Here is a 24,363-nt window from a genome sequence, read left to right as displayed (position 1 = left end):
TCTATTCCTTGCTGAACATGGAGTCCCTTTACAGTGCAAAGGGATAGACACTGCAATAAAAAAGTCCTCTGCAACCACCTGCCAAAGAGCGAGGCAAGAGATGGTGAGCAGACGCAGTCTTTCATCTGTAACTAGTGCTGTAGATGCACTGTACTGACAGTCCTTTTTGAGGTGTCTAACTCGTTTGTTCCTTCAGACTGTCGAGGTAAACTGTTTTCTAACTCTGTGTGTCTAGTGCTAAACATGGATGAAAGACCTGGTACATCACTCAGAGTTTGGAGGGACCAGGAAAATCTACAATTTCTGGAGGAAATTGTAAATGCAGAATAGTCTACAGGCTGAATTTTCTCCACATAGATATAGCATGATGGAGGAAATATAGCCTGTGGATACTATTCCAAATTTAGAGATTCCCGCAGAAATGAAAACATCTTTAATACCGCCTAAACTCCAAATGAGCCTCCACTGACTAGTCATTGGTTCTGGATCAATTTAATGTCTCTGTTTCGTAGGAAATAATTTCAAGATTTACAGTTAGCATTAAAACTTTGAGTCAAATGCAATTACCTCTAAATGTAAGTATAATTTTGAATGCTGGAAAAATAAATATCCATGTGTTGGTGTACTAATGCACTGCGTGCCTGAAAACAAAGTTGTGGACAAGAGGCACAAATTCCGTGTTTGACCTCTTCCAAATATTAATTATACAGAGAGGGTATTACTAATGAGATCTTAGAAATCAATGAAGTCAAATTTATAATGCCCAAGATGCCACAAATAAGCAATTACTGCATAATGGTGCAGCATAATCTGCAGATGAATTGCATGACGGAGGTTGTCAGTCATCCAACAGTGATCAGCCCCCATATGACAGAAACCTTCCGTGGAAATAAATCGTACAGTGAATGCTGCGACAATCAGAGCAACAACAAACTCTAGTACTCACCGCAATCCCTTTGCGGCTCCCAGAGGTAGGATTCCCAAAAATTGGATCGTTCACGGGTGTTTGGACAAGGCATGTAGAACAAAAGTATGTTAGAAAGTGACAAACATGTCACGAACCAACAGTGGTTCTTAAACTTTTGGCGTATGTGGACAGGACGCCCAATTAATCATTACTGGAATCTGGGGACCCCCACTGAATAATTATTGGAATTCGGAGACCAGGGTCTAAGCAACTTTGATAATTTGAACCACAAAACAAAGTACACAAAAATATGCAAAGAAGCATTCATCAAATAAATACTTAAATGGGGAAATTTAATTCACAAATATAAAAAAAATAAACCTTTTAATGGGACGGTTGGAGCTTTCCTTAATTCAATTTAGGTCACTCATCGTCCATACTACATTGTTTGGTGTGTTTGTGCTTCTTCCATGAATCAATCTGAGGATATTAACTTAATTTTAAGCCTCCAATTTCAAATTCTTTCACCTTGAGAAAAAGTTTACAAATTCCAATTTTTCCATTTTGTTTCTTTATTTTTATTCAATTTAATAATCTGTTGATATTAAAGAGCACCTAGTATGCAACGCAGACATCTGCGGTCCCCGGACTAAAGGTTAAGAACCGCTGCACTAAGCATTAAGCAGTCCTGTCTTTTTTTTATTATTTACCAATTTTCTGTAAACCAGTAAGCTAGCGAAAGCACATATCATTCATAATCCATGTAGAGATGTACAGAAGATGATGATGATATCAGTACTTATAGCGAGTACTATTACCCAGCATGGAAATCTGACACTATGACGACAACTGGTAATGAAAAAGCAAAGGATCAGAGAGATGTGACAAGATGGGTTTAGGGCTTTATGAAAAGCAGGATGATGGTCAGCTGTAATGAGAACGGAAAAGAGTTCCTGGTTTTGGGCGCCAGATTGAAAAGAGCTGACTACCTATACTGAAACAAAAGATCTCAGAAATACTGTAGTAAAGCATACTTCTCATTAACTCCAAACAACAGCTCAGAAGACGGGAAGAAGAAGAGCGAAAGACGCAGTACGGATGATGGAGATGCTTTATTTTGTAAGAAGAGAGGACCAGCACTTTTGTGGAAGACTCAGTAAACCAATTGCAATGCTTTACATTGGATGCAGGCAGGAACGGGGATGTCGTTGGGGCCTGACATTTGTTGCAGATGTTGAAAATCTAGAGGTAAGCTACAGATGACATTAATGCTTTGACTAATATGATTATACTCAATATATCTTTCGGAATTTTGGCCTAACTTTACCAAACTGTGCCAAATATCCCCGAAAACCAAGACTGTGGCTCAGCAAGAGTTTGCTTTTCTGTCCTCTTTGACTCGGCCTCAGGTACTCTCTTTCTCTTCTAACCTATTCTTCAGAGCACTTCCCTCTCCACCTCTCCCTGTTTCTTTCCGGCAGCAGAGTTTCTCCCACTCACCTACTCAACCCTCCTTCTCTCTTCCTTTTTTCCCTATTTTATTGTTTAAACTATTTCATGCAACACACTGAGATTTTGAATTCCTTGCAATTAGTTGTAATTAGGAGACGGTCAGATTTCACAAGCTGGAGATGGGTTCAGCTCACAGGAGGGATGAGTTGGTTCTCCCAGATGCAATGGTGGAGCGCGTCATTCTGCCTCTGGTCCCTTCTTCTCAACACTGCCCGGCAACATCACTCCTTTCCGAAGGAGTCACTTCATTAATTTGGCTGAATTTGAGATATGCCGCTGCTGCTTACCCCTTGCTGGTGGGACACAATCATTTCATACAGTTTAAGATGGAGGCCAGAATGGGACAGTTCTGAGGCTTTGTGAAAGACGCGGGACAGATACAAAGCAACCATCACCCTGAGGCATCCTTCTAAGTTAGAGAGCAAAAATGTTCACATACTCCAATGTTTTTTAAAAGCCCACGAAAGAAAGGAACAAAAAACAAACCCAGAGTTTTGCAGATTATTGTGCACCATTATGCGGTGAATCCTTGAAAGGGCCATCCAGCACAGAGAAAAAAAACAAAGCTGATTTTACCCATTCTGTATAGCTAGCAATCACCAACAATAGTTGTGACCTCATTGTCGCTTCCCTTTTATTACAACACTAAGGCATTCCTGCCTCACCAGACACCCAGACCACGCAATTCTTTTCTTCACCAATAAAAAACACCCTCCCCCTCCTTCGTCCTGTAAATACCCTGCAACCCGACACAACACCAATGAATGGTTGGCCTGGACTACCTTGGAGGGAGGGATGTAATGAATAGAAGTGAGGGAAGAGGACTCTGAGTAATGCAATTACCGGTAAATAATTGAAGCATTCTAGATTCCTGCTTTGTTTGAGGACACCTGTATGGGTTTTGAGATGCACTGTGGGATGCTTTGTGGCATTAAAATTAAGGGCTGGGCCCCTTTAAATGCCTGAGGTACTATCACCACATTATGAGGCCCATGTTCACTAGTCAAGGTAAGACCAGTTCTAAAATAGAAACACTTATTAATTCGTGGCTAGCAACTTTTCTAAATGTAGAACAGGAGGAAGAAAGAGATGTACAATTAGTCAAAGACTCTGCAGACTATTTTGCTAGTGAGAGTCCTGCTACAATAGAGATGCACCCACCTCTATTCAGTCCTGGGACTAGAGATGGGCGAGCTGCTGAAGGTTTAAGGCAAGCTCGAGCCTAAAGCCTGGCTCTGGCTCAGCTCGAGGTTCTGTTGGAACTTCAAGAACATGACAAGCCGAGCTTTCATGTAGCTTCAGATTGCCACCAGGGCGGGACTGACTACCGGGCATTTTAGAATTCAGCCGAACTGGGGGCTGATTTCACTGCGTTGGGGGCTGATTTCGTTCATGGAGGCCTTCGTGTACTTCGAAGTAATTAAAGCAAAACGAATTTCGTTCAGTACACGCAGGTCCCCATCAACGAAATCAGCCCCCAGCTCAGCAGCATTCCATAACGCCCGGTAGCCAGTCCGGCCCTACTTGCCACCCTCGCTCAACCTTAATGCACAAAGACGCAAAAATAAAGCATGATCATATTTTTAGTAAAAAGGAGAGAAATATAGATACACATTTAGTGGTTAATTTGTGCAAAGTGAAACCAGAAAACCTCGATTAATAGCGGCTTCCCTGCTTAACCGAACTTTGTGATCTTTAACAAAGATTTTATTTGACTAATACTCCTTTTTCTTCACTATCGGAAATGAAAATACCTTTAAAACTTAAGCTCCGAAATCCAGCTCAACAAAAACCTATTGTGTTTGATTTAATAGACAATAATGTTGCTCTATGACAATCGGGGCCACCTACAGGGTTCACATAATAATTGTCTTGCCTCATGGTTTACTTTTAAAAAGTACTTCTCAGTGCAGTGCTGTAACAGACATGAAAAAAAGGGATTGGAAGCAGCCGGGTCATAGATGACTGCACCACCAGGCTAGTCACAAAGGTATATCAGAGAAGTACTTATTAAAAGTGATAGTTTTCAAAGATGAACATTGAAACTTTCGGCCCTGACCCCCACCCTGCCAACATTGCCATTAGTAAACCATACCAGACATATTAATGTCAAAGTTTCCCATGTAAAAGAATAACACTTTATAGAATTGGGATTTAAGGTCATCATATTTTGTGATGTTTGTTGTGTGATTTACATGGCAAACATTATCAGGGCTCGGCTCGTGCACGGCTCTAAGGGCCAAGCCAGACCCTTGGCTTTTCGTAGGTACCACACCGCGACTGTGCACCGGGACACTGAATCGAGTTCCATTGTGAACCCGAGGAGCCCTATCACAGGCTACCGCGCTCCGCAACAGGAGCCTTAATCTGCAGTTTGTAGGTACCACACCAGTTCCACAAACCAACCGGAATAATCACCGGGAACGCGCTTCCCTTCAGCCCCATTGGGATCCTGGTTAACTCCACTGTGAGGCATAATGCGCCCGTGCCAGCCCCCCTACTAACCGATTGCGTTGTAAGCTCACCTCTCCGTGGTCAATTGATAACCACAAACCACGAGGCACCGTACGAATTGATTGTTCAGCTAGTTCTATCTCATCATCCCAAGGCTCCAGAACTGGATGCCGGCTCACCTTCTACTCCGTTATACCCCGCGCCTATTCTTTTAAATTCAGGCAAGCAATGAATGTCCTGATGATGATCCATTATTATTAACTGGATCGAAACGCCGTCGACACAATATGTGGTTTAAACACTAGTGTACAATTATGTGCCAAAAAAACATGTGTTTCCCACATATGTGAAGCAAATGCACTGTAAATTTCCTTTTTGCTCCTTTTTTTCTATATGCCTGAAATACCCTAATTATATGTACTGTCTAATGTGTGTGTAGCATTGTGGATGCAGGATTGTGTCCCACTGTTTCATTGTTGGTTCGTCTGATCTAACATATTTAAGCATTGAATAAAACTCCAAAGTCCGGCTGGACTTTTTTTCATTATAGTGCATATTGTGGCCTATAATTATTGAAGTGGTTATTTTACCTGTCAAGGACCTTTGTCTTTAGCTTAATTTATACCCCAGGTCCTTGCTTACCTAGTGGGTTCCCTTGTCCTTTAGTAAAAAAATTAGCAACGATCCATGGCACTCAGACCATTCACAACTCTGCAGCGTTGTGATTGGATAGGGGATTCTGGGAAGCTGGGAGCTTCCTGTTGCGGCACGGAGGAGACGCAGCAGAGCCAGCAGCACCCAGCGGCACCCAGGTAAGTCAGTTTAATTTTCATTTTTGTATTCCGCCCTCCGCTCTAACCCCCCCTCCACCTCACCATCTGATGTTAGTAGCGGCAGCTATTGATAAGAGCTATCTAAAAATCTTTTTTGACTAGGGGGTTGCCGTAGGATTGGTTCCAATTAGACCGAAGGGGCTAGCTCCATAACGTTTAAACAAAAGAAGAATGATCCCCTGCCTCATAAGTTCTTGAAATTAAAATTAACAGATAAATAGATGCAATAGTCAATTGTACAGTGCATTTAATGAACATTTATTTTGTCTTCAGGATTTGGACTTTGCTTCTGTATTTAACCCCTTCGATGCGGATGACAAAGCCAGCTCGTCATGGGCGTTACCTGCGCTGCGCGCATGACGAGCTGGCTTTGTCACGTAACCTGCGAATTTCGAGTCTTCAGCACACAGCGGGAAAACCCGCTAGCGCGCATGCGGTTAAAATCCCTAAATATTTCATGGTGATAAAACAAAACAGATGAATAAATAAAATTCTGTTAGAAAGGGATCAGGGTCGCTGAGGCGGGATCACTGTGCTGTCGTACCTTTCTCGATTAGCTGCCGCCACCGCTTGGACCAGTCGGTCAATTGCTGCCCATAAGCCTTCTCTATCTTGGAGCGCTCGTTGAGGCAGCTCATCAGGTCATTGCACAGCCGGTGCCCATCATCGATCCTCTTCACCGTCCTTTTGTAGTTTCCAACCTGCAAGATAGGGGTGACGAGTAAGAAGCTGGCAGTGTCAGACATGCAAAGTTGGGGTTGGACGGGTTAGCTTCTGACTAGAAAGTTCACAGCTCAAGACCATAAGTGCTATCTGGGCAAAGTTGAAGGGAGTGGTGCACCCAACTGCACCAAGGTTGGTGGGGTGTTCAGAAAACAGGAATCAAAGATCAGAATGAGCCAATACTAGTATAAAGATATTCTTGGGAGTCCGTGGTACGGGCATATAGTGACTCAAATGATGCAATGAAATAGAGATGTCTGCATCTTTGTAATTGTAAATGTGTTTATAAAGCACACACTATCCCAGATGAGGCATTGAAGCACTTTACGGCAAGTAGCATGCTACTCCGAAACCCAAATTTAGTGGTTAATCCAGTGGTTACTGTGATTAGTTATGTGCTTTCAAGAAAATTTGCATGCATTTACCCTGTTACTTTGTGAAAGATTATATTAATACCAGTTATGTGTGATGGTTAGGTGGCCTGTGTGGTTTCAGGTGAATGATTGTTTGAGATGGATAAGCTGGCAGAGATTAGGTGATGATAGGTTACAGCAATAGGGTTTTAAAGAGGAGAGGTTGTGATCTATAAAATGAGGCACCATCCAATTGCAGAATTACAATAAGAAGATTAAGGCAGACAGGTGTGAGACTGAGGGGAAGCTATTATCAGAACATACAGAGGATGAAAGGTAAGAAGAGAGTCACTCTGAAAAATGAAAGGAGAGGATTCAAGTGGCAGTAAGTCAAGATACATTTTTCATGCAGGGTTTTAGGAGTATAGAGGAAGAAGGCTTTCTGAGATAGCAAACATTCAGGGATGTAAGCTGTAGAAAGAAATATTATATATAATATTCCATATCTGGGGCAGACAGCTTAAACATGTGATTCACACATCATTTAAAAATTAAGCGTCTGAGCCTGGCTGTGAACCAAGTGTGGAACAGTGCTTTTAAACATCGTGGAATATTTATTAAAAACTCATGCAGTGCATGACAGGGGAAGGGAAGGAATGCAATGTGTTTAAAATTATATGGTGTATTTCTGTCTTTTCCCTGAGCTGGCACATAATGTGCTGCCCAGCGCCAACGCAGGCACTCTTGGACCATGGTGCAAGTGTACCTGCGTTGTAAGCAGAATTACTTTTATACAGGAAGGGACACCTTCCTGCATAAAAACAAACCCCTGAGGCATTTTCCTCTTTCTATGTGTGCTGCAGAATACAACACACACTGAGAAGAAATAAACATATTTCTCCTTGTTACACCTCGCCTGGCGATGTGTAGCATTACGACAGATTTTCCCAGGTCTACCAGTATTGGTAAATCTGTGAGTTTGCCACAATCCGTTGGTGGATGCATTGGAACACCCTTGCTCCACCCAGGGAACGCCTCCCGTGGGCTGAGTAATGCAACGTAGCAATTTGCGCTGCGTTGCGTTACTCTAGATTTATCAGGCCACTCAGGGGCAAGCAATGTGGCCTTGCATGGCTTGATAAATCTAACTTAACAGTTGCAGTTGTGTCACTCTTGCACCTCTTTGCATGGCACAAGGGTGACGCAACTCTTTAATAACTATGCATTCCAGTCTGGAGTAACCCAAGCTTGGTCCAGGATCTGTATATTGGCACCGAAAAAAATGGCCTACTTTAAAAATCTTCTCCCACACTATTCTGTAATTAAAAGTTTTTTTCACTCACAAAAAAATAGTTATTTGGCACTACTGGGTGTGTTTCACCAATGCACAGTCACATGTATACCATGTTTTCTCACCTAATCCCATTCAAGTGTATTTTTACGTGCTTGTGAAGGTGGCCATTGTATGTATTAAGGAAGCAGAGTAATGGAGGCGTGTGAGTTCCTTCTTTAAACCCATGTCCTATTCTTCAGCACAAGATGGGGGTGATGTTGTTTCCCCAGACAGTGGAAGTGAATCAGGAGAGATGCAGATGGGAGGAGACTTAGAGAGTGAATTGAGGACGAAGGAGACAAGGCTCCTATAGAAATTCAATGAGGTCCTTTTGCTGAGAGTAGTTCCTGACTAGATTTGCCCCGATTTGCGGATTTAATTGATGAAAGCTAAACAGAGCATGTGAGCGTGTTAACAAATGCAAGATGAGTAGTTTTCCTCTGCGCCCAACAAGGAGGGCTACTCCAAGGAATTTAAATGTTTCCTTGTTTTTCACCACATTGCAGCTCTTGGATCCAGAGCAGCCCTCTGTAGTCTCCCAACCCATAGACCCCCGATGTACCCAAACACTGTAATACGCCCTCTTAAATGAACCTGAAAGCCTTTCTTATCACTATTTCTTGGTGTTCAAATGCTTTGCATTCTCCCTTCAAATGTGTAACTATACTCAGAGTTTTTAGCAAATAAAAAACTGTTCTATATTTCAACCAAACTGTATTTACTTGGTTTGTTGTTTTCCATGATCATTATCAACTTTAAAAAAATCGTTTGTACTATACTGTGGCCTGATCTTGGAAAGGTTAGTGTATTATTTATGAGTCTCTGTGCTTCTAGAGAAGCTAAACTAGCATTAGTAACACCAACAGCTTTGGCTTATAAATCAGCCATTGATGTGTTTAGATACTCAATAAATCATCATGCATGCAGTCTGATGCTCATCATTGCTCTCATTCATCTATTCATCCACTCACAGACGTATTATTAAATACATCCTTTTATATAAACACAATAAAACACACGCTCAAACTCAAAAGAATATGCAAGCTAAATTAAGGACAAAAATAAAATGAAACATTGCAGCATGAAGCAATCTGGCAATTGTATTGTACATAGTGTATTTGTTACAAATGTTTGAGCTTGGCAGCCATGTTTAGTACCAAAGTGTTTGCCATCTGGGAAAGGTAAATCTAAGACACACTATGACTAATACCATTCCATTATCGTCTCCTGGGTTAGAGGCAATGGCCACTCAGATAGCGGTGTATTACAGATGCGCTTCAGGCAAGCTGCCAACTAACACTGCCTGGGGAACTGAAGAATGCTCTAAAAATTGAAAATAAAACAGAATAATTGAAGATCTTTAACAAGAGGAAGAGGAAAACTATACTATTGGCTCACCAGCCCTACCGAAGCATACTTATTATCGGGGAATATGCAAATATGATCAGAAAAAGTCACCACTCACTGGGCAAGAGAGCCAATGGCTGAAGTGGACTAGCTAATTACCCAATGTTGTACGCTACCCTGGATGGAAGGAGAATGTAATGACACACGGACCAACAGCAGAAGAGGGCTGATCCAGAGTTATTCTGTGTATGTATATGTATATATATGTAGGTATGTATATTTTATTGATTTTTTTCTTACAAAATTGTGACAGATACCTAAGCCTGACAGGCCTCCCAAAGAGATTCTATTAAGACTTACTAAATTGCAACAAAATCCTTCCTTGCAAAGGAAATCTGTGAGATTTCAAGCAACAATATGTGAGTCTGCAGTGTTTAAACTGATGCAGTAACAATCCACCCTGAAAGGCCTATAGGCTTTATCATTAGTGTGCAAAAATTAATAAATCGGGGCTTCGATTTGTGTCATTACTTTTCATTATGAGCACATCTGAAATAACCGAAATGTTCCCGATTAAACAATTAGGCTTCTGGCTTTTATCACTTTCTTGTCACAGGAACAAACTACCAACTGTACTAAATCCCACAAGGCAACCATTAGGAATGTTGTACTACAATTAGAAATGTGGTCTAAATTACAGTTGTCAAAATATCATACAATCCCTCCCACTAGGGTCAAATAAGAATTATTGTCGTGCAAATCTACTATCCCGTGGTACATTTGATTGGGTCACCAACCACAACTTGCCTACTCCTGTTATCTGTGAGATTACACATAAAAAATACCTGTCTATAGGTCTTAGAATAGGGTAATAACAATCCACCTTTAAAGTCCTATTTCCTTTATAACACCCTTTTCACAATAGTAAATCAGGCATACAAGCTTTGTCATAACGTTGACAAATAAACATATCAAGCCTATGAAAGCAAACAAACTTTTCCCAGTGAACCACAAATGAATGTAGATTTATCACTGGCTTGTCACCAGTGAGTCAACACCAAGCTGATACCTGAACTGAGGCCATCTCCATTATTCAAAGCGTCCCTCCTCAATCCAGGGCAATCCCTGGTATTCTAAGCATCCCACCGCAATCCAGGTCCATTTCATTATTCTGAGCATCCCTCCTCAATCCACGACCATCCCCGTTATTCTAAGCATCCCTCCGCAATCCAGGGCCATTTCCATTATTCTAAGCATCCCTCCGCAATCCAGGGCCATTTCCATTATTCTAAGCATCCCTCCTCAATCCACGACCATCCCGTTATTCTAAACATCCCTCCGCAATCCAGGTCCATTTCCATTATTCTAAGCATCCCTCCTCAATCCACGACCATCCCCGTTATTCTAAGCATCCCTCCGCAATCCAGGTCCATTTCCATTATTCTAAGCATCCCTCCTCAATTCAGGGCCACCTCCATTATTCTAAGCATCCCTCCTCAACAGTGGTGGCTGGTGACATTTGAAAGTGGTGAGGCGCAAAATTTAGGGGTGAATTTTAAGTAGCGAGCAACCGCTGCATTTTCTTTTACTTTCACCTTGTCTTAATTGTGAAAACTGTGTACCCTTATAAGGGAACCCCATGCATCAATTTGCACAGAAGCACAATTTCAACTCGTATATGTGACCACTGCCCTGAGCGCTCTGCAGGGAGGCCAATGATTGGATGGCCATTTATCGTGATCACCTTTTTGAGCCACTGACTGACCCTGTAAGAAGCTCGCAGTGCTTTCAACCACGGCTCCAGAGCTCTCAATCATGCAAACAAGTGGGGGCACTCTGTTCAAACCATGCACTGTACATGAGTAATGTGGCACATGAAAATGAACATAAACATCCTGGAAGTAGCTAAAATTATTGTACATTATTCTGTATATTGAAATGGCACCCATGTAATACTGATAGCTTTGTCATTCAGGTAGGCGACCCCCTGCTGCCAGAAAGTACCAATAATTAACCAAGAAAAGACAGACTTTGCATTTCGTAAAGTGAATGCATAATATATAGTTAAATACGTATGAATGTTCAGTAATTAAACTTGCATGTTTCTCCTATACTAATCAACTCAACCATAATTGCAGAGTTGATACCTGTAAGCTTAACTATGGAGCCACAGCTATTGACTCGCCAACAGTCTTGTCAAAGGCTTTAACCTTGGAAGCACCACAAATGAAAAGTATTGTCTCACATTTTCATGGCACTCATTTTATCGACTGCGGCAGAATGAAATACTCAACTCTTCCCATCAGGATTGAAGCCAGTGACCTTCAAATCGGACACATCTCTTCAAGGAGCACTTGATCCACTAAGCTACCTGATCCACTCTTGATCTTTGGTATTCTCTTTGCAGCCGTCTCTTCCCAATCACACTGACCCTTTTCTTAGTCTCTGTCTCTTTCCAGGGCCCTTTCGTTGCCTCATATTTTCTCTACTTTTTGCCACATTATACCCCCTTTTTGCCCCTCTCTGTTTCTTTCTCTCTCTGACTCCTGCTTGTCTCTAGCTTCTTCTTTCTCTCCGCTTGCATCCTCCCCTCTTTCTACAATATCTTTCTCTCACACACATACAGCAGCTAAACAACCGGATGCACTCTTCAGAGATGCGATAAAAATAACATGCTTCCACAGGAAAATATCAATGTGGCAGAAAATGTCCAGCGCCTAAAAAGCTGTGAAAATATAATATGTGGCAGAATAGAAAGTGCAGAGGGTGGCGGGTGCCATACAAAAGGAGATCGAAATACCAGGTGAAAGGAGGAAGAGCAAGGCACCTCACGACGGCGCGCCAAAGCAGGGAGCGATCATCTTAACTTTGCTGGCAGAGGTGCTTGAGTCGAGAGTTCAGATTTCGTTCGTATGGAGACCGTGGACTCTTGAAATGTATAAACAAGGCCTCAGGCCCCTTCAATGTGAAGACCGCAGGATCATTGTGTAAGGGCACCTCAGTCTTTTACACTGTTGAGAGCTAAGAGTCTTTTATAGTGAAGAGGAGAGGAGACTTTGGATCTCTTAAATGCAAACCTTGTGAGCAGTCCCGGCTGGTAATACTCGCGGGGGGGGGGGGTTGAGGGGGGGGCATTGTTGCGCGGAGAGAGTTTTAAAATAAAATTACAATGTACAGGGTCCGCGCCACCTCTGCTCCGGGGTCCTGTTGGCGCCTACATGAACAGCCTCGTCACTGCTGGCAACCCTTCTCAGCCAACAGCAGCGCCAAGGTTGGCTTAGCGGGGATACTTGGCGCCCGCCTGCCCATTAGGAGAACAAGGTTTGAGCCTTTGATCAATCCTCGGTCTCCTAATGCGCAGCCGCCACCCTGAGAGGCACTAGTGCGCATGTTAATGTTAATGTTAATGTTATGGGTGTCTTATATAGCGCTCGGCTACTCCTAGGAGTGTCCCGGCGCTTTCTGACCCATAGCTGAAACAGAAGGAAAAAATGAAAAGGAAGCAGACCTATCATTGACTATAAAGCCAAGTTTTCAAACCTTTTCCAAAGGCCAGCAGGTTCGAAGTGCCACGGAGTGCCAGGGGGAGGGTGTTCCACAACTTGGGAGCAAGATGTTTGAACGAGCGTCCCCCTACCCTAGCTTTCTTAATAGTAGGGACCTTTGCCAGACCTAGGGATTCTGATCTGAGGGATCTTGTTGGCTTGTAGAAGGTCAGACGTTTCTGAATGTACTTCGCACCAACAGCATGGAGTGCCTTATGTGCCAATGTCAGTGCCTTAAAAACAATCCCCTTTCTGACAGGAAGCCAGTGAAGGGAGAGTAACAAGTCCGAGGCTCTAGCATGGCGGGGAAGGCTAAAAATGTCCCTCGCCGCCGAATTTTGGACCACTTGTAGTTTTTGCAATAGGTAGTCCGGAAGACCCAAATATAAAATATTTGAGTAATCGAGCCTGGAGCAGATTAAGGCCTGAACAGTCGTCTTCCTATGGACCAGAGGAAGCAAAGGGAGAAACTTGCGCAGCATTTTAAGAAGACCAAAACAGGTACCAGTTAAGCCTATGATCTGGGACTTCAGTGATAAACTATTATCAATTTTAACCCCAAGGTTCTTAGCAACCAAGGAGGAAGATGAGGGGGGGAACATATTCACAGGCCACCAATCCTGCCATGGCGGGTCAGTCTGACATTTGAAGAAAAGCACCTCCGATTTGTCAGGGTTGCACTTGAGGCTGTTTCGCTGAAACCAGTCGAAAACAGCCCCAAGGCAGCCGCGGATGCCCTCTCCGTCAAACTCAGCACCCTTTCTACAGATGAAGAGAAGCTGGGTGTCATCAGCGTATGATATGATTTGTGCCCCAAAAGACTCCGCCAGCACCGCCAAGGGAGTCATAAAGATGTTAAAAAGGGTCAGGCTAAGCACCGACCCTTGAGGAACTCCGACCTCCAAAGGCGGTACTTCGGCAGAGTACGGGGGCCCAGACCACCTGTCGACGACCCGCTAGATAAGATCTAAGCCAGCTCAACACCGTCCCTCTCAGACCGATCTCATAAAGTCTGCTGAGGAGACCCTCATGAGGGACGGTGTCGAAGGCCCTCGACAGATCTAACATCACCAGCATAGCTCTTCCACCTGAGTCAAGTACTTCCTTGATGACTTCATTTACCTCCAAGAGAGCGGTCTCAGTACTCAGATTGGAGCGGAAGCCTGACTGGGTGGGATGAAGCAGGCCATGAGTTTCAAGAAAAGTGGAAAGCACAGAGTGGACATGCTTTTCCACAATCTTTGCCAGACCCGGTAAAAGAGAGATTGGCCTATAGTTTGCATGATTCTCAGGATCAAGGCCAGGTTTTTTTCAGAAGTGGGACAACCATTGCCTGTTTCCAAGCCAGAGGGACAATGCCACTCGCCAGCGATAGATTGAGAACAGGATTGATCAAAGGGTTCAGAATCTTCGCGGTACTGGCCAAGAAGGTAGCAGGACAAGGGTCCAAAGGGGAACCTGACTTGATCCTGAGAAGAAGGTCTAGAGAGGTGGAAACAGACATAGCTGGAAACTCAGGGAGAACAGGACAGGACTCGGTTGATAGAGTTGATGGGATACTAAAGTTGTAAGTTACGCTAAGGCCAGAGGAGGGGAAGGAGTCTTGGATCTGTTTAATTTTTGTTGTAAAGAAATTAGCCAACGAGATGACCCATGGCTCAAAAAACGCATGACTGGGCTGGTCAGAAAAATTTGTCGACCTTCACCAGTCATGCTCACTGTGCTGCCGCCTGCCCCTGGTCTTCACTCTGACAATGCATGTCAGTCATCAAGACGACGGACCGCCCACCCCCTTCAGTCTCTGAAGGGGGTGGGCGGTCTGACATGCTGACTGACATGACTGTCAGTTAATTCTCACTTGGCGTCTCCGGACTCAAGTAAACTGGGAGTTTGCTTAAGTTCATAGACGCCGAGGGAGCTGCAGGCGCGGGCGGCTTGTAGGGCAATGCCCCAGCGCCCAAATGGACGCACTGCCACTGCTCCTCAATCTCGGGCCATCCCCGTTATTCTAAGCATCACTTCTCAATCCGGGGCCATTCCCGTTATTCTAAGCATCCCCCCTCAATCCGGGGCCAACCTTATTATTCAAAACACCCCACCACAACCCGGGGCCATCCTTATTATTCTAAATATCCCCCTCAATCCTGGGCAACCCTTATTATTTTAAACATCCCTCCTCAATCCGGGGCCATCTCAATTATTGTAAAAAAACACGAAAGGGTCTTGACTCCTAACTCAGGGTGGCTGAGCCGAACTATAGTTCAAAAACAAAACAAGGGCCACGACTGAGAGCTTTCCTTGCACCAACGTACAATTATTGTGAAAAGGTGGTTAGAACCAATCAAAAACAACCAGTAGAACTTATCACAACCTATTAGTTTAATTTTTCTTTTATCATATGTTTGAAGCACTATGTTTTAGTGCATGGAAATACATACAATTCAATATACAATATGTACATACATAACATGAAAAACAAGCATGAAAGGAAAAATTATTGTAAGCATCCCTCCTCAATCCGGGGCCATCTCCATTATTCTAAGCATCCCTCCTCAATCCGGGGCCATCCTTATTATTCTAAACATCCCTTCTCATTCCGGGGCAATCTTCATTACTCTAAACATCCCTCCTCAATCCGGGGCCATCTCCATTATTCTAAGCTTCTAAGCATCCCTCTTCATTCCGGGGCAATCTTCATTACTCTTAACATCCCTCCTCAATCCGGGGCCATCTCCATTATTCTAAGCATCCCTCCTCATTCCGGGGCAATCTTTATTACTCTAAACATCCCTCCTCAATCCGGGGCCATCTCCATTATTCTAAGCATCTCTCCTCATTCCGGGGCCATCTCTATTATTCTAAGCATCCCTCCTCAATCCTGGCAACCCTTATTATTCTAAACATCCCTCCTCAATCCGTGGCCATCCTCATTATTCTAAACATCCCTCCTCAATCCAGGGCAATTCTTATTATTCTAAACATCCCTCTTCAATCCAGGGCAATCCTTATTATTCTAAAAATCCCTCTGCAATCCTAGATGTCTCTGTTATTGTAAATATCCATACTCAATTTTAGAAAATTTCCATTATTCTGAGAGTCCTCCTCAATCTGAGGATTGCCTATTATTCTAAGCACCCCTCCTCCATCCTGGGCCAATCCCATTATTCTAAGCATCCCCCCTCAATCCGGGGCCATCCTTATTATTCTAAACATCCCTCCTCATTAATCCGGGGCCATTCCCATTTTTCTCAGTGTACCCCCTCAATCCAAGGACGTACCTATAATTCTAAGCATCCCTCCACAATCCAGGGCCATTTCCAATATTCTAAGCATCACTCCTCAATCCGGGGCCATACCAGTTATTCTAAGCATCCCTCCTCAATCCGAGGCCATCCTTATTATTATAAACATCCCTCCTCAATCCGGGGCCATCCCCGTTATTCTAAGCATCCCTCCTCAATCCGGGGCCATCCTTATTATTCCAAACACCTCTCCTCAATCCGGGGCCATACTTATTATTCTAAACATCCCTCCTCAATTGGGGCAATCCTCATTATTCTGAACATCCCTCATCAATCCTGGGCCATACTTATTATTGTAAATATCCCTCCTCAATCCGGGGCAATCTTTATTATTCTAAATATCCCTCCTCAATCTGGGGCCATCTCCGTTATTTTTTAGCATCCCTCCTCAATCTGGGGCAATCCTTATTACTCTAAACATCCCTCCTCAATCCTGGCAACCCTTATTATTCTAAACATCCCTCCTCAATCCGTGGCCATCCTCATTATTCTAAACATCCCTCCTCAATCCAGGGCAATCCTTATTATTCTAAACATCCCTCCTCAATTGGGGCAATCCTCATTATTCTAAAAATCCCTCCTCAATCCGGGGCCATCCTTATTATTCTAAACATCCCTCCTCAATTGGGGCAATCCTCATTATTCTAAACATCCCTCCTCAATCCGGGGCAATCTATAATATTCTAAATATCCCTCCTCAATCCGGGGCAATCTTTAGTATTCTAAACATCCCTCCTCAATCCGGGGCCATCCTTATTATTCTGAACATCCCTCCTCAATCCGGGGCCATCTCTGTTATTTTAAGCATCCCTCCTCAATCCGGGGCAATCCTTATTATTCTAAACATCCCTCCTCAATTCTAGATGTCTCTGTTATTGTAAGCATCCATACTCAATTTGAGAAAATTGCCATTATTCTGAGAGTCCTCCTCAATCTGAGGGTGTACCTAATATTCTAAGCACCTCTCCTCAATCTGTGGCCATACCCATTATTCCAAGCAACCCTCCTCATTCCGGGGCAATCTTTATTACTCTAAACATCCCTCCTCAATCCGGGGCCATCTCCATTATTCTAAGCATCCCTCCACAATCCGGGGCCATCTCCATTATTCTAAGCATCCCTCCTCATTCCGGGGCCATACCAGTTATTCTAAGCATCCCTCCTCAATCCGAGGCCATCCTTATTATTATAAACATCCCTCCTCAATCCGGGGCCATCCCCATTATTCTAAGCATCTCTCCTCAATCCGGGGCCATCCTTATTATTCCAAACACCTCTCCTCAATCCGGGGCCATACTTATTATTCTAAACATCCCTCCTTAATTGGGGCAATCCTCAATATTCTAAACATCCCTCATCAATCCAGGGCCATACTTATTATTCTAAATATCCCTCCTCAATCCGGGGCAATCTTTATTATTCTAAATATCCCTCCTCAATCCGGGGCCATCTCCGTTATTTTTTAGCATCCCTCCTCAATCCGGGGCAATCCTTATTACTCTAAACATCCCACCTCAATCCTGGCAACCCTTATTATTCTAAACATCCCTTCTCAATCCGTGGCCATCCTCATTATTCTAAACATCCCTCCTCAATCCAGGGCAATCCTTATTATTCTAAACATCCCTCCTCTATTGGGGCAATCCTCATTATTCTAAACATCATTCCTCAATCCGGGGCAATCTTTAATATTCTAAATATCCCTCCTCAATCCGGGGCAATCTTTAGTATTCTAAACATCCCTCCTCAATCCGGGGCCATCCTTATTATTCTAAACATCCCTCCTCAATCCGGGGCCATCTCCGTTATTTTAAGCATCCCTCCTCAATCCGGGGCAATCCTTATTATTCTAAACATCCCTCCTCAATCCTAGATGTCTCTGTTATTGTAAGCATCCATACTCAATTTGAGAAGATTGCCATTATTCTGAGAGTCCTCCTCAATCTGAGGGTGTACCTATTATTCTAAGCACCCCTCCTCAATCTGTGGCCATCCCCATTATTCCAAGCAACCCTCTTCATGCTGAGCCCCTCCTCCTTATAAGCAGCCCTCCTCAATTTGAGCCCCTCCTATTTCTCAAAGCAGACCTCCCACCCTGTCCCCACCTCGTCACCCCAATATTCAAGCATCATTAGTTTAGATGGAGCAAACGAGTCCTGAAAGGGGAGGTGCAGTTGCAGCTGCGCTGAAAATCTCTATCATACCGTTTAAATGGAAGTCTTTTTAAACCTGTGCGTCTGCAAATGAACATTACTGATTCCAAGGGTCTCCTCATCTGTGGTGTTGTAGGATCCCAAGGGCGTTAGTTTGTGATTGGAACATGCAAGCCTGTTTTTTGAGGGTCTCTTTTAAGCCCCAGAATCTGTAGTAGCAATTAGAGACGTCCATGCAGGGGAGAAGAATTATTTAATCTGTATAAGAGAATCTCCATGGGTCCTAGATTATGCAAACAGGATTCATGCAGTAGGCCTCACACTCAAGAGAGGCAGGGTATGCTCAGACGTGAGTCCCTTGCTCACTACGTCACTGGATTAAAGCAAGCCGGGCTGAAGACGGCTGGAATGCCAGAAACCGGTCCTCGGAAGCTTGTTTCCAGTCCAGGGAAGACATGGCTTGGCAGTTCGGGCTGGACTGTTCCTATAAGGCACAGGGTCAGACTGATTTGCATATAGCCATGTCTGAACTGGGGTGGCAGAGTGGGCTAAAGAACGGTGATGGATTAGACCCAGATCTTTTGACTGGGTGTGAGTGTTTGATTGATTCAGATGCTCCGTCCATCACCACCCCCTTTTGTACCGCTTTTGGCCGCCATAAGTGTGGCAGGGCATGCTCAGACGTGAGGCCCTTGCGCACTTTGCCACTGGATTCAAGCAAGCCAGGCTGAAGACGGCTGGAATGCCAGAAACCGGTCCACAGAAGCTTGTTTCCTGTCCAGGGAAGACATGGCTTGGCAGTTTGGGCTGGACTGTTCCCATGAGGCACAGGGTCAGACTGATTTGCATATAGCCATGTCTGAACTGGGGTGGCAGAGTGGGCTACAGAACGGTGATGGATTAAACCCAGATCTTTTGACTGGGTGTGAGTGTTTGATTGATTCAGATGCTCCGTCCATCACCACCCCCTTTTGTACCGCTTTTGGCCACTATAAGTGTGGCAGGGTATGCTCAAACGTGAGTCCCTTGCTCACTTTGCCACTGGATTCAAGCAAGCCGGGCTGAAGACGGCTGGAATGCCAGAAACCGGTGCTCAGAAGCTTGTTTCCGGTCCAGGGAAGACATGGCTTGGCAGTTCAGGCTGGACTGTTCCCATGAGGCACAGGGTCAGACTGATTTGCATATAGCCATGTCTGAACTGGGGTGGCAGAGTGGGCTAAAGAACGGTGATGGATTAAACCCAGATCTTTTGACTGGGTGTGAGTGTTTGATTGATTCAGATGCTCCGTCCATCACCACCCCCTTTTGTAACGCTCGTAGCAACAGCTTCTATCGGGAACAGTCATAGGTGGGGCCACTGGGCGTTCCCTCTCCGTCTTTATATTGGATATATATTTGCATGCAATTAATGGCGAGAATACACTTTATTCCTCAGCAAGGGCATCTTTGCAGGGGGGATGGTGTCCACCCGGTAAAATAAATTAAAATAAATGGGGGGACGGCGTCCACCCACGTGGTACCCCGACTCAAGCCCTGAGAGAGATTATCTGTGTCCCTAATGTGTGGAACATCTTCTCATGCGACGAAAGTGAGGCTGAATCATTACTGGGCTTACAAAAATGCTGCACGTTTGCTCTTTCTGTACTGATATTGTTGACTAATCGAGGCTGCTTTTTAAATGAATATGATCCTTGAATTCGTCATTTAATTATTGCTAACGGTGGGGTTGTAATTGTGTTTTGTTTTGGCTCATTGTTACTGTGGTTAGTGTTGCTCTTATCACTCATGCTTTAAATTGTATACTCTTTTGAATACTTCTGCTTTTTATTTGTTTTCCACTTACACATATACACGTGATGTGTTTTCATGCCGTTGCAAGACACCTAAAAGGGATTTACGTAAACAAACATAAACATACAATGATATAAGACCTTCTCATTCTTCCTCCGTTATTTTAAATAGATCTCCTCTCTCTCACTCCCTATTATTCTAAGAAGTTATCCTTACTCTTGGCTCCCTATTTTTAAGTCGAGCCTGGGCAGCTCATGTGCTTCTCTGTGAGACATGCTGTATTCAGGTAGGTCCTTGAAGCTACTCCCACTCTCCGCCCATATTTTTCATTGGCTTATGTCATTGTTCACTGTAAACTGTGGCTGTTCATTGGTCAATAGCCTTAGTAGTTCCTACTTAGTACCGCCTTGTCTCATTTAGTAACCTCCCATGGCGACCGCCTGGTATGTGTATTGTTACTCGGTAGGCTTTAATTAGAGCCTTCTAGCACTATTTTCTCAAATAGCTTTATCCTGTCTCCGGTTGCAGACAGGATATGCTCGCTCCCAACATTTTTTTAATTAATTTTTTTTTTACTCAACCGCATTTGCAATGCAATAGATCTCGCATTTGCAAGAGTTTAAGCTATTGGCATTTTAAATGAAAATGCCTTTTATTCATCAGTTTTAAAAACAACACATAAATAAAAAGCATTGTCATTTACAATGCCAATAGCTCTAACTCTCCTAAATGCAAGACCTATTACATTGCAAAGGCTTATTTTAAGTAACTCTCCTGATTCGGATCACCCTTCCCATCATTCAAAGCTCCTCTCTTATGCTTGAACCCCTCCACATTATTCCTGCTACCGTTCTACACTGCCCAGGGCCGGACAGGTCTTTTAATCCACCAGGCATTTCCACAGTGGGCTGGAGACATTGGAGGATGGTTTAAAAGCCATGGGGAACTCCTGGCACCTCTGTAACTTTCCCCAACTCCAGTGCTTATTTGCAGCAGGCACGGGGAGCTTCAAGAAGGAGAGAGAAAGAGAGGGATGGAGGGGGAGGTCGAGAGAAAGCGATCAGAGAGGGAGAAGAGGGAGACAGAATTGATGGATAGAAAGAGAGAGTTGCCAAGAGGAGCCAAATGGAGCGGGCTAGTTTGAGAATGTGTGCCAGGCCTGTTTTTGGTTCTCCAATTCGGCCCTGACATTGCTGCACATTATTCGAAGCAGCCCATGTACCACGCATAGCTCTCACAGACTCAGACCACCTCACAGTGACCCTTTCGAGCGTTGAAGTGCCATCTTACCTCCCAGAAGCTGTCTGTTGTCTCTTCAGCTGAGGCAGCGGACTCTTCATAGGACCCGGACATGGTTCCTCTGGTGTGCGGTGGATTTGCGCTCTCCGAGGCTCAGGGATGCTTCAGTCCTCATACACTGAAGGGAGACACAAAATGGAAGCCCTGTTATTGACAGACACCCTGTTGTAGCATCACTGGGCAGTAGGCTGATTACATTCACATCATAGATCACCAACAGAGACACAGAAACAAACAAGCACTGGCAAAGTCAAAAGGTTTTGCCTTTTTAACGTATTGGCTTTGCCAAGTGTTTTAGCACTTTTACTAAATATACATTGCATATTTTATGTAACGGCTTAGAATTTGTTAACATTTGTAAACATTTTCTGCTTTAGTGATGTTTTATACTGTATTTGGAATTATCTTTACTAAGTATTGGCTAAGCCAAGAGATCTCAGATGATCAAGAAGGCTGAGCTGTGTGGTTTTCCAGTGCTTATGTGGCTCATATGAGCTATATTGAATTTAGGTGGCTGGGTGAGTTCTGGTTATAGTTCAGAAGGCAGCACGACCGAGAGCTCTGGAGTCTAGGCTGAAGGCAGTGTGAGTCAGTGTGCCATGACAGTGTTCACATTACATGCTCATCCAATACGTGGCCTCTTTCCAGAATGCACAGTGTTATGGTCACAAATGTACCATTTGCAATTAAAAATTGTAAATATTTACAACAAAATCGTTGTCATTCATATAAAACTTCTCACAAGCACTCCCATTGTCCCTTGGAAGAGCAGAAAGTCTGGAGTTCTCTGGTTGCTCACACTCGCTGTTACTGTAAGGTGAGAGGCCATGGCTTCATTGCGCTGCCACTATGGCATCTCCCTCCAGCATTCACCGGGGCTTCAAGTATTTGAACCTATATTTAGTACTGTTGAATTTTCAACACGCCCATGATGCTGCCACTAGATGGCAGACGCTGCAAGCACGCGAATCTAAGAAAGGCGCATGCTGCAACAAATTTACCACATCGTCCAGAGTATTCAATCCCCGCCCGCCTTGCAGATTAAGGATGATTTATATTATTATTAATGGTTAATGTGACTCGAGTTTGCAAATGAATTACTGTTTATAACTACGCACCCCGGCGGTGCAATACCACAAGGATGTATACTGGTAATGTCTTCTATTAGACGTGCTAATTAGTTCATTTTTAGAGTACGGCTTTCCTAAGGACAAAATCCCAAATAGGCATGCTACATATTTCCGACCAAAAGGTTTCAGCTCTGGACGCATAATAGGGCATTTATTTACCATTAATTGACTAGTTAAAGCCTTTGCTATTCAAATGTTGCAGCAAATAAAAATAGTCAGTTTGGTTCAGAAATATGCAATTTCCCGTTGCCTTTAACGGGTTTATTGCAGATGGTGTGCTGGTTAACACAAGCGAAATGAAAGAAAGCCCGGAAGAAAATGTACGCAAATCCAACTCCGGGTTTGACGCATTTGGGTCATCAATGTGGATTGGTTCCTCCAAATAATCGCCACGTGGCTTCGTTACCTCCTCTTTCTGCCTTCTCCTCACTGTGCATATTCAGTGAGGAAAGCTTCGCCTCGAGGACAGACATTCATCCCCAATCCTAACATTTGTGGACACGTCTTAAAATGGGTGGATGACTCGCTTTGCACCCCGAGTCACCGAAAGCTCCATCCTCCATCCCCCAGCGGCGGACTGCCCAATGTAGAGACCCGCACCTACTTGGCAGGGATGTTTAACCCTGCAGTGAAGCCGCTAGGGCTGCAGCTCCACGATGGGCTGAGGAAAATGCCGAGTGGGTGCCATATTGTTTTTACTCTGCACGCCGGAAATTGATTGATTTGCTCGCGAGGACCGCCGTGCCTCACGTCAAGGTCCCTGGTATAGACATGTATTGACTAAACGTGGAAGGGCAACAGTCACTGTGACCTTGGAGCCCAATGGAGGATGGGCTGTCAGGTCTAAGGTTTCCATTGGTCAGCTGAGACTCTGCCAGCATAATCCCGGTGGTAAATAAAATGGCGGCACAGTCCAGCCGCAGGCATTAGTTCCCTGTACAATTAAATACATAATTCACATATGCCTAATTTTATTGCACAAAACGTACTGGCTTCAAAGATCATGTTTTAGAGGAATGATATCCTACCTATGAATTACTTTCCATAATTTACATGTTAAAATTATTCCCATGATATATAGATTTCATCTGGTGGATGGTTTAGAGCCAGAGTGATTTCCTTCTTTCCAGCTAATTAGTCTCTAAGTGTGACAGTGCATTTAGATAATGGCAGCGACAAACGTTTCTTATATCCTTTGTTCTATGGCCATCTGCACATGATCGCTCCAAGCGCTAGCTCGGCAAACCCACTTTGGCAGCTGTTCTTTTTGATTCCAAACTGCTTGGATATGGAACTCTGTGCACGTGGACCTGAAATTACAAACCAACCATTGTACCTTTAGGAGCGGCTAAAATTAGGGATGTGCAAAATTCATGCAATTAGCTTTTGTGCACATATGTGTCATTTTAGGAAAATTATGTCAAAATTACATGTAATTATGCAAGATATAAAACTGTCATTTAGCGCTACAATTTAGAACGGAATGTGTCCGTACATCAATTTTTTATGGAAGGTGGTGAAAAAAACAGCACAAAGAACATAAGTGTCATGTACAACAGCCACTCGTGTTCTGGCCACTCGCGATATTCATGCAAATCTGTGCTAAACTTTAGCTTCAAAGGCATACAATTATACAACGTGGCATAACAGCATAATATCAGGAATTTTGTGTAACACGAAA

At 43.8% G+C, this 24,363-nt stretch overlaps 1 protein-coding gene across 5 annotated transcripts in view; it reads right to left on the bottom strand.

Annotated features, from left to right (window-relative positions):
- Window positions 1-24,363, bottom strand: part of PACSIN1 (protein kinase C and casein kinase substrate in neurons 1) — a 416,659-nt gene that overhangs the window by 64,973 nt on the left and 327,323 nt on the right. For all 5 annotated transcript variants that reach the window (XR_015296000.1, XM_086923202.1, XM_086923203.1 and 2 more), the window contains exons 2-3: window positions 21,544-21,670; window positions 6,251-6,407 (exon numbers count right to left, since the gene is read on the bottom strand). Coding sequence is in view for 4 of the 5 variants with exons in the window: in XM_086923202.1 (XP_086779328.1) it covers window positions 6,251-6,407; window positions 21,544-21,606 (220 nt within the window). In the remaining variant the exon portion in view is untranslated. The remainder of the gene's footprint in view (window positions 1-6,250; window positions 6,408-21,543; window positions 21,671-24,363) is intronic.

This window comes from Lissotriton vulgaris, chromosome 5 (genome assembly GCF_964263255.1).
Source record: "Lissotriton vulgaris chromosome 5, aLisVul1.2, whole genome shotgun sequence".
NCBI classification, from domain to species: Eukaryota; Metazoa; Chordata; class Amphibia; order Caudata; family Salamandridae; genus Lissotriton; species Lissotriton vulgaris.
This window is presented reverse-complemented; position numbering and strand designations above follow the sequence as displayed.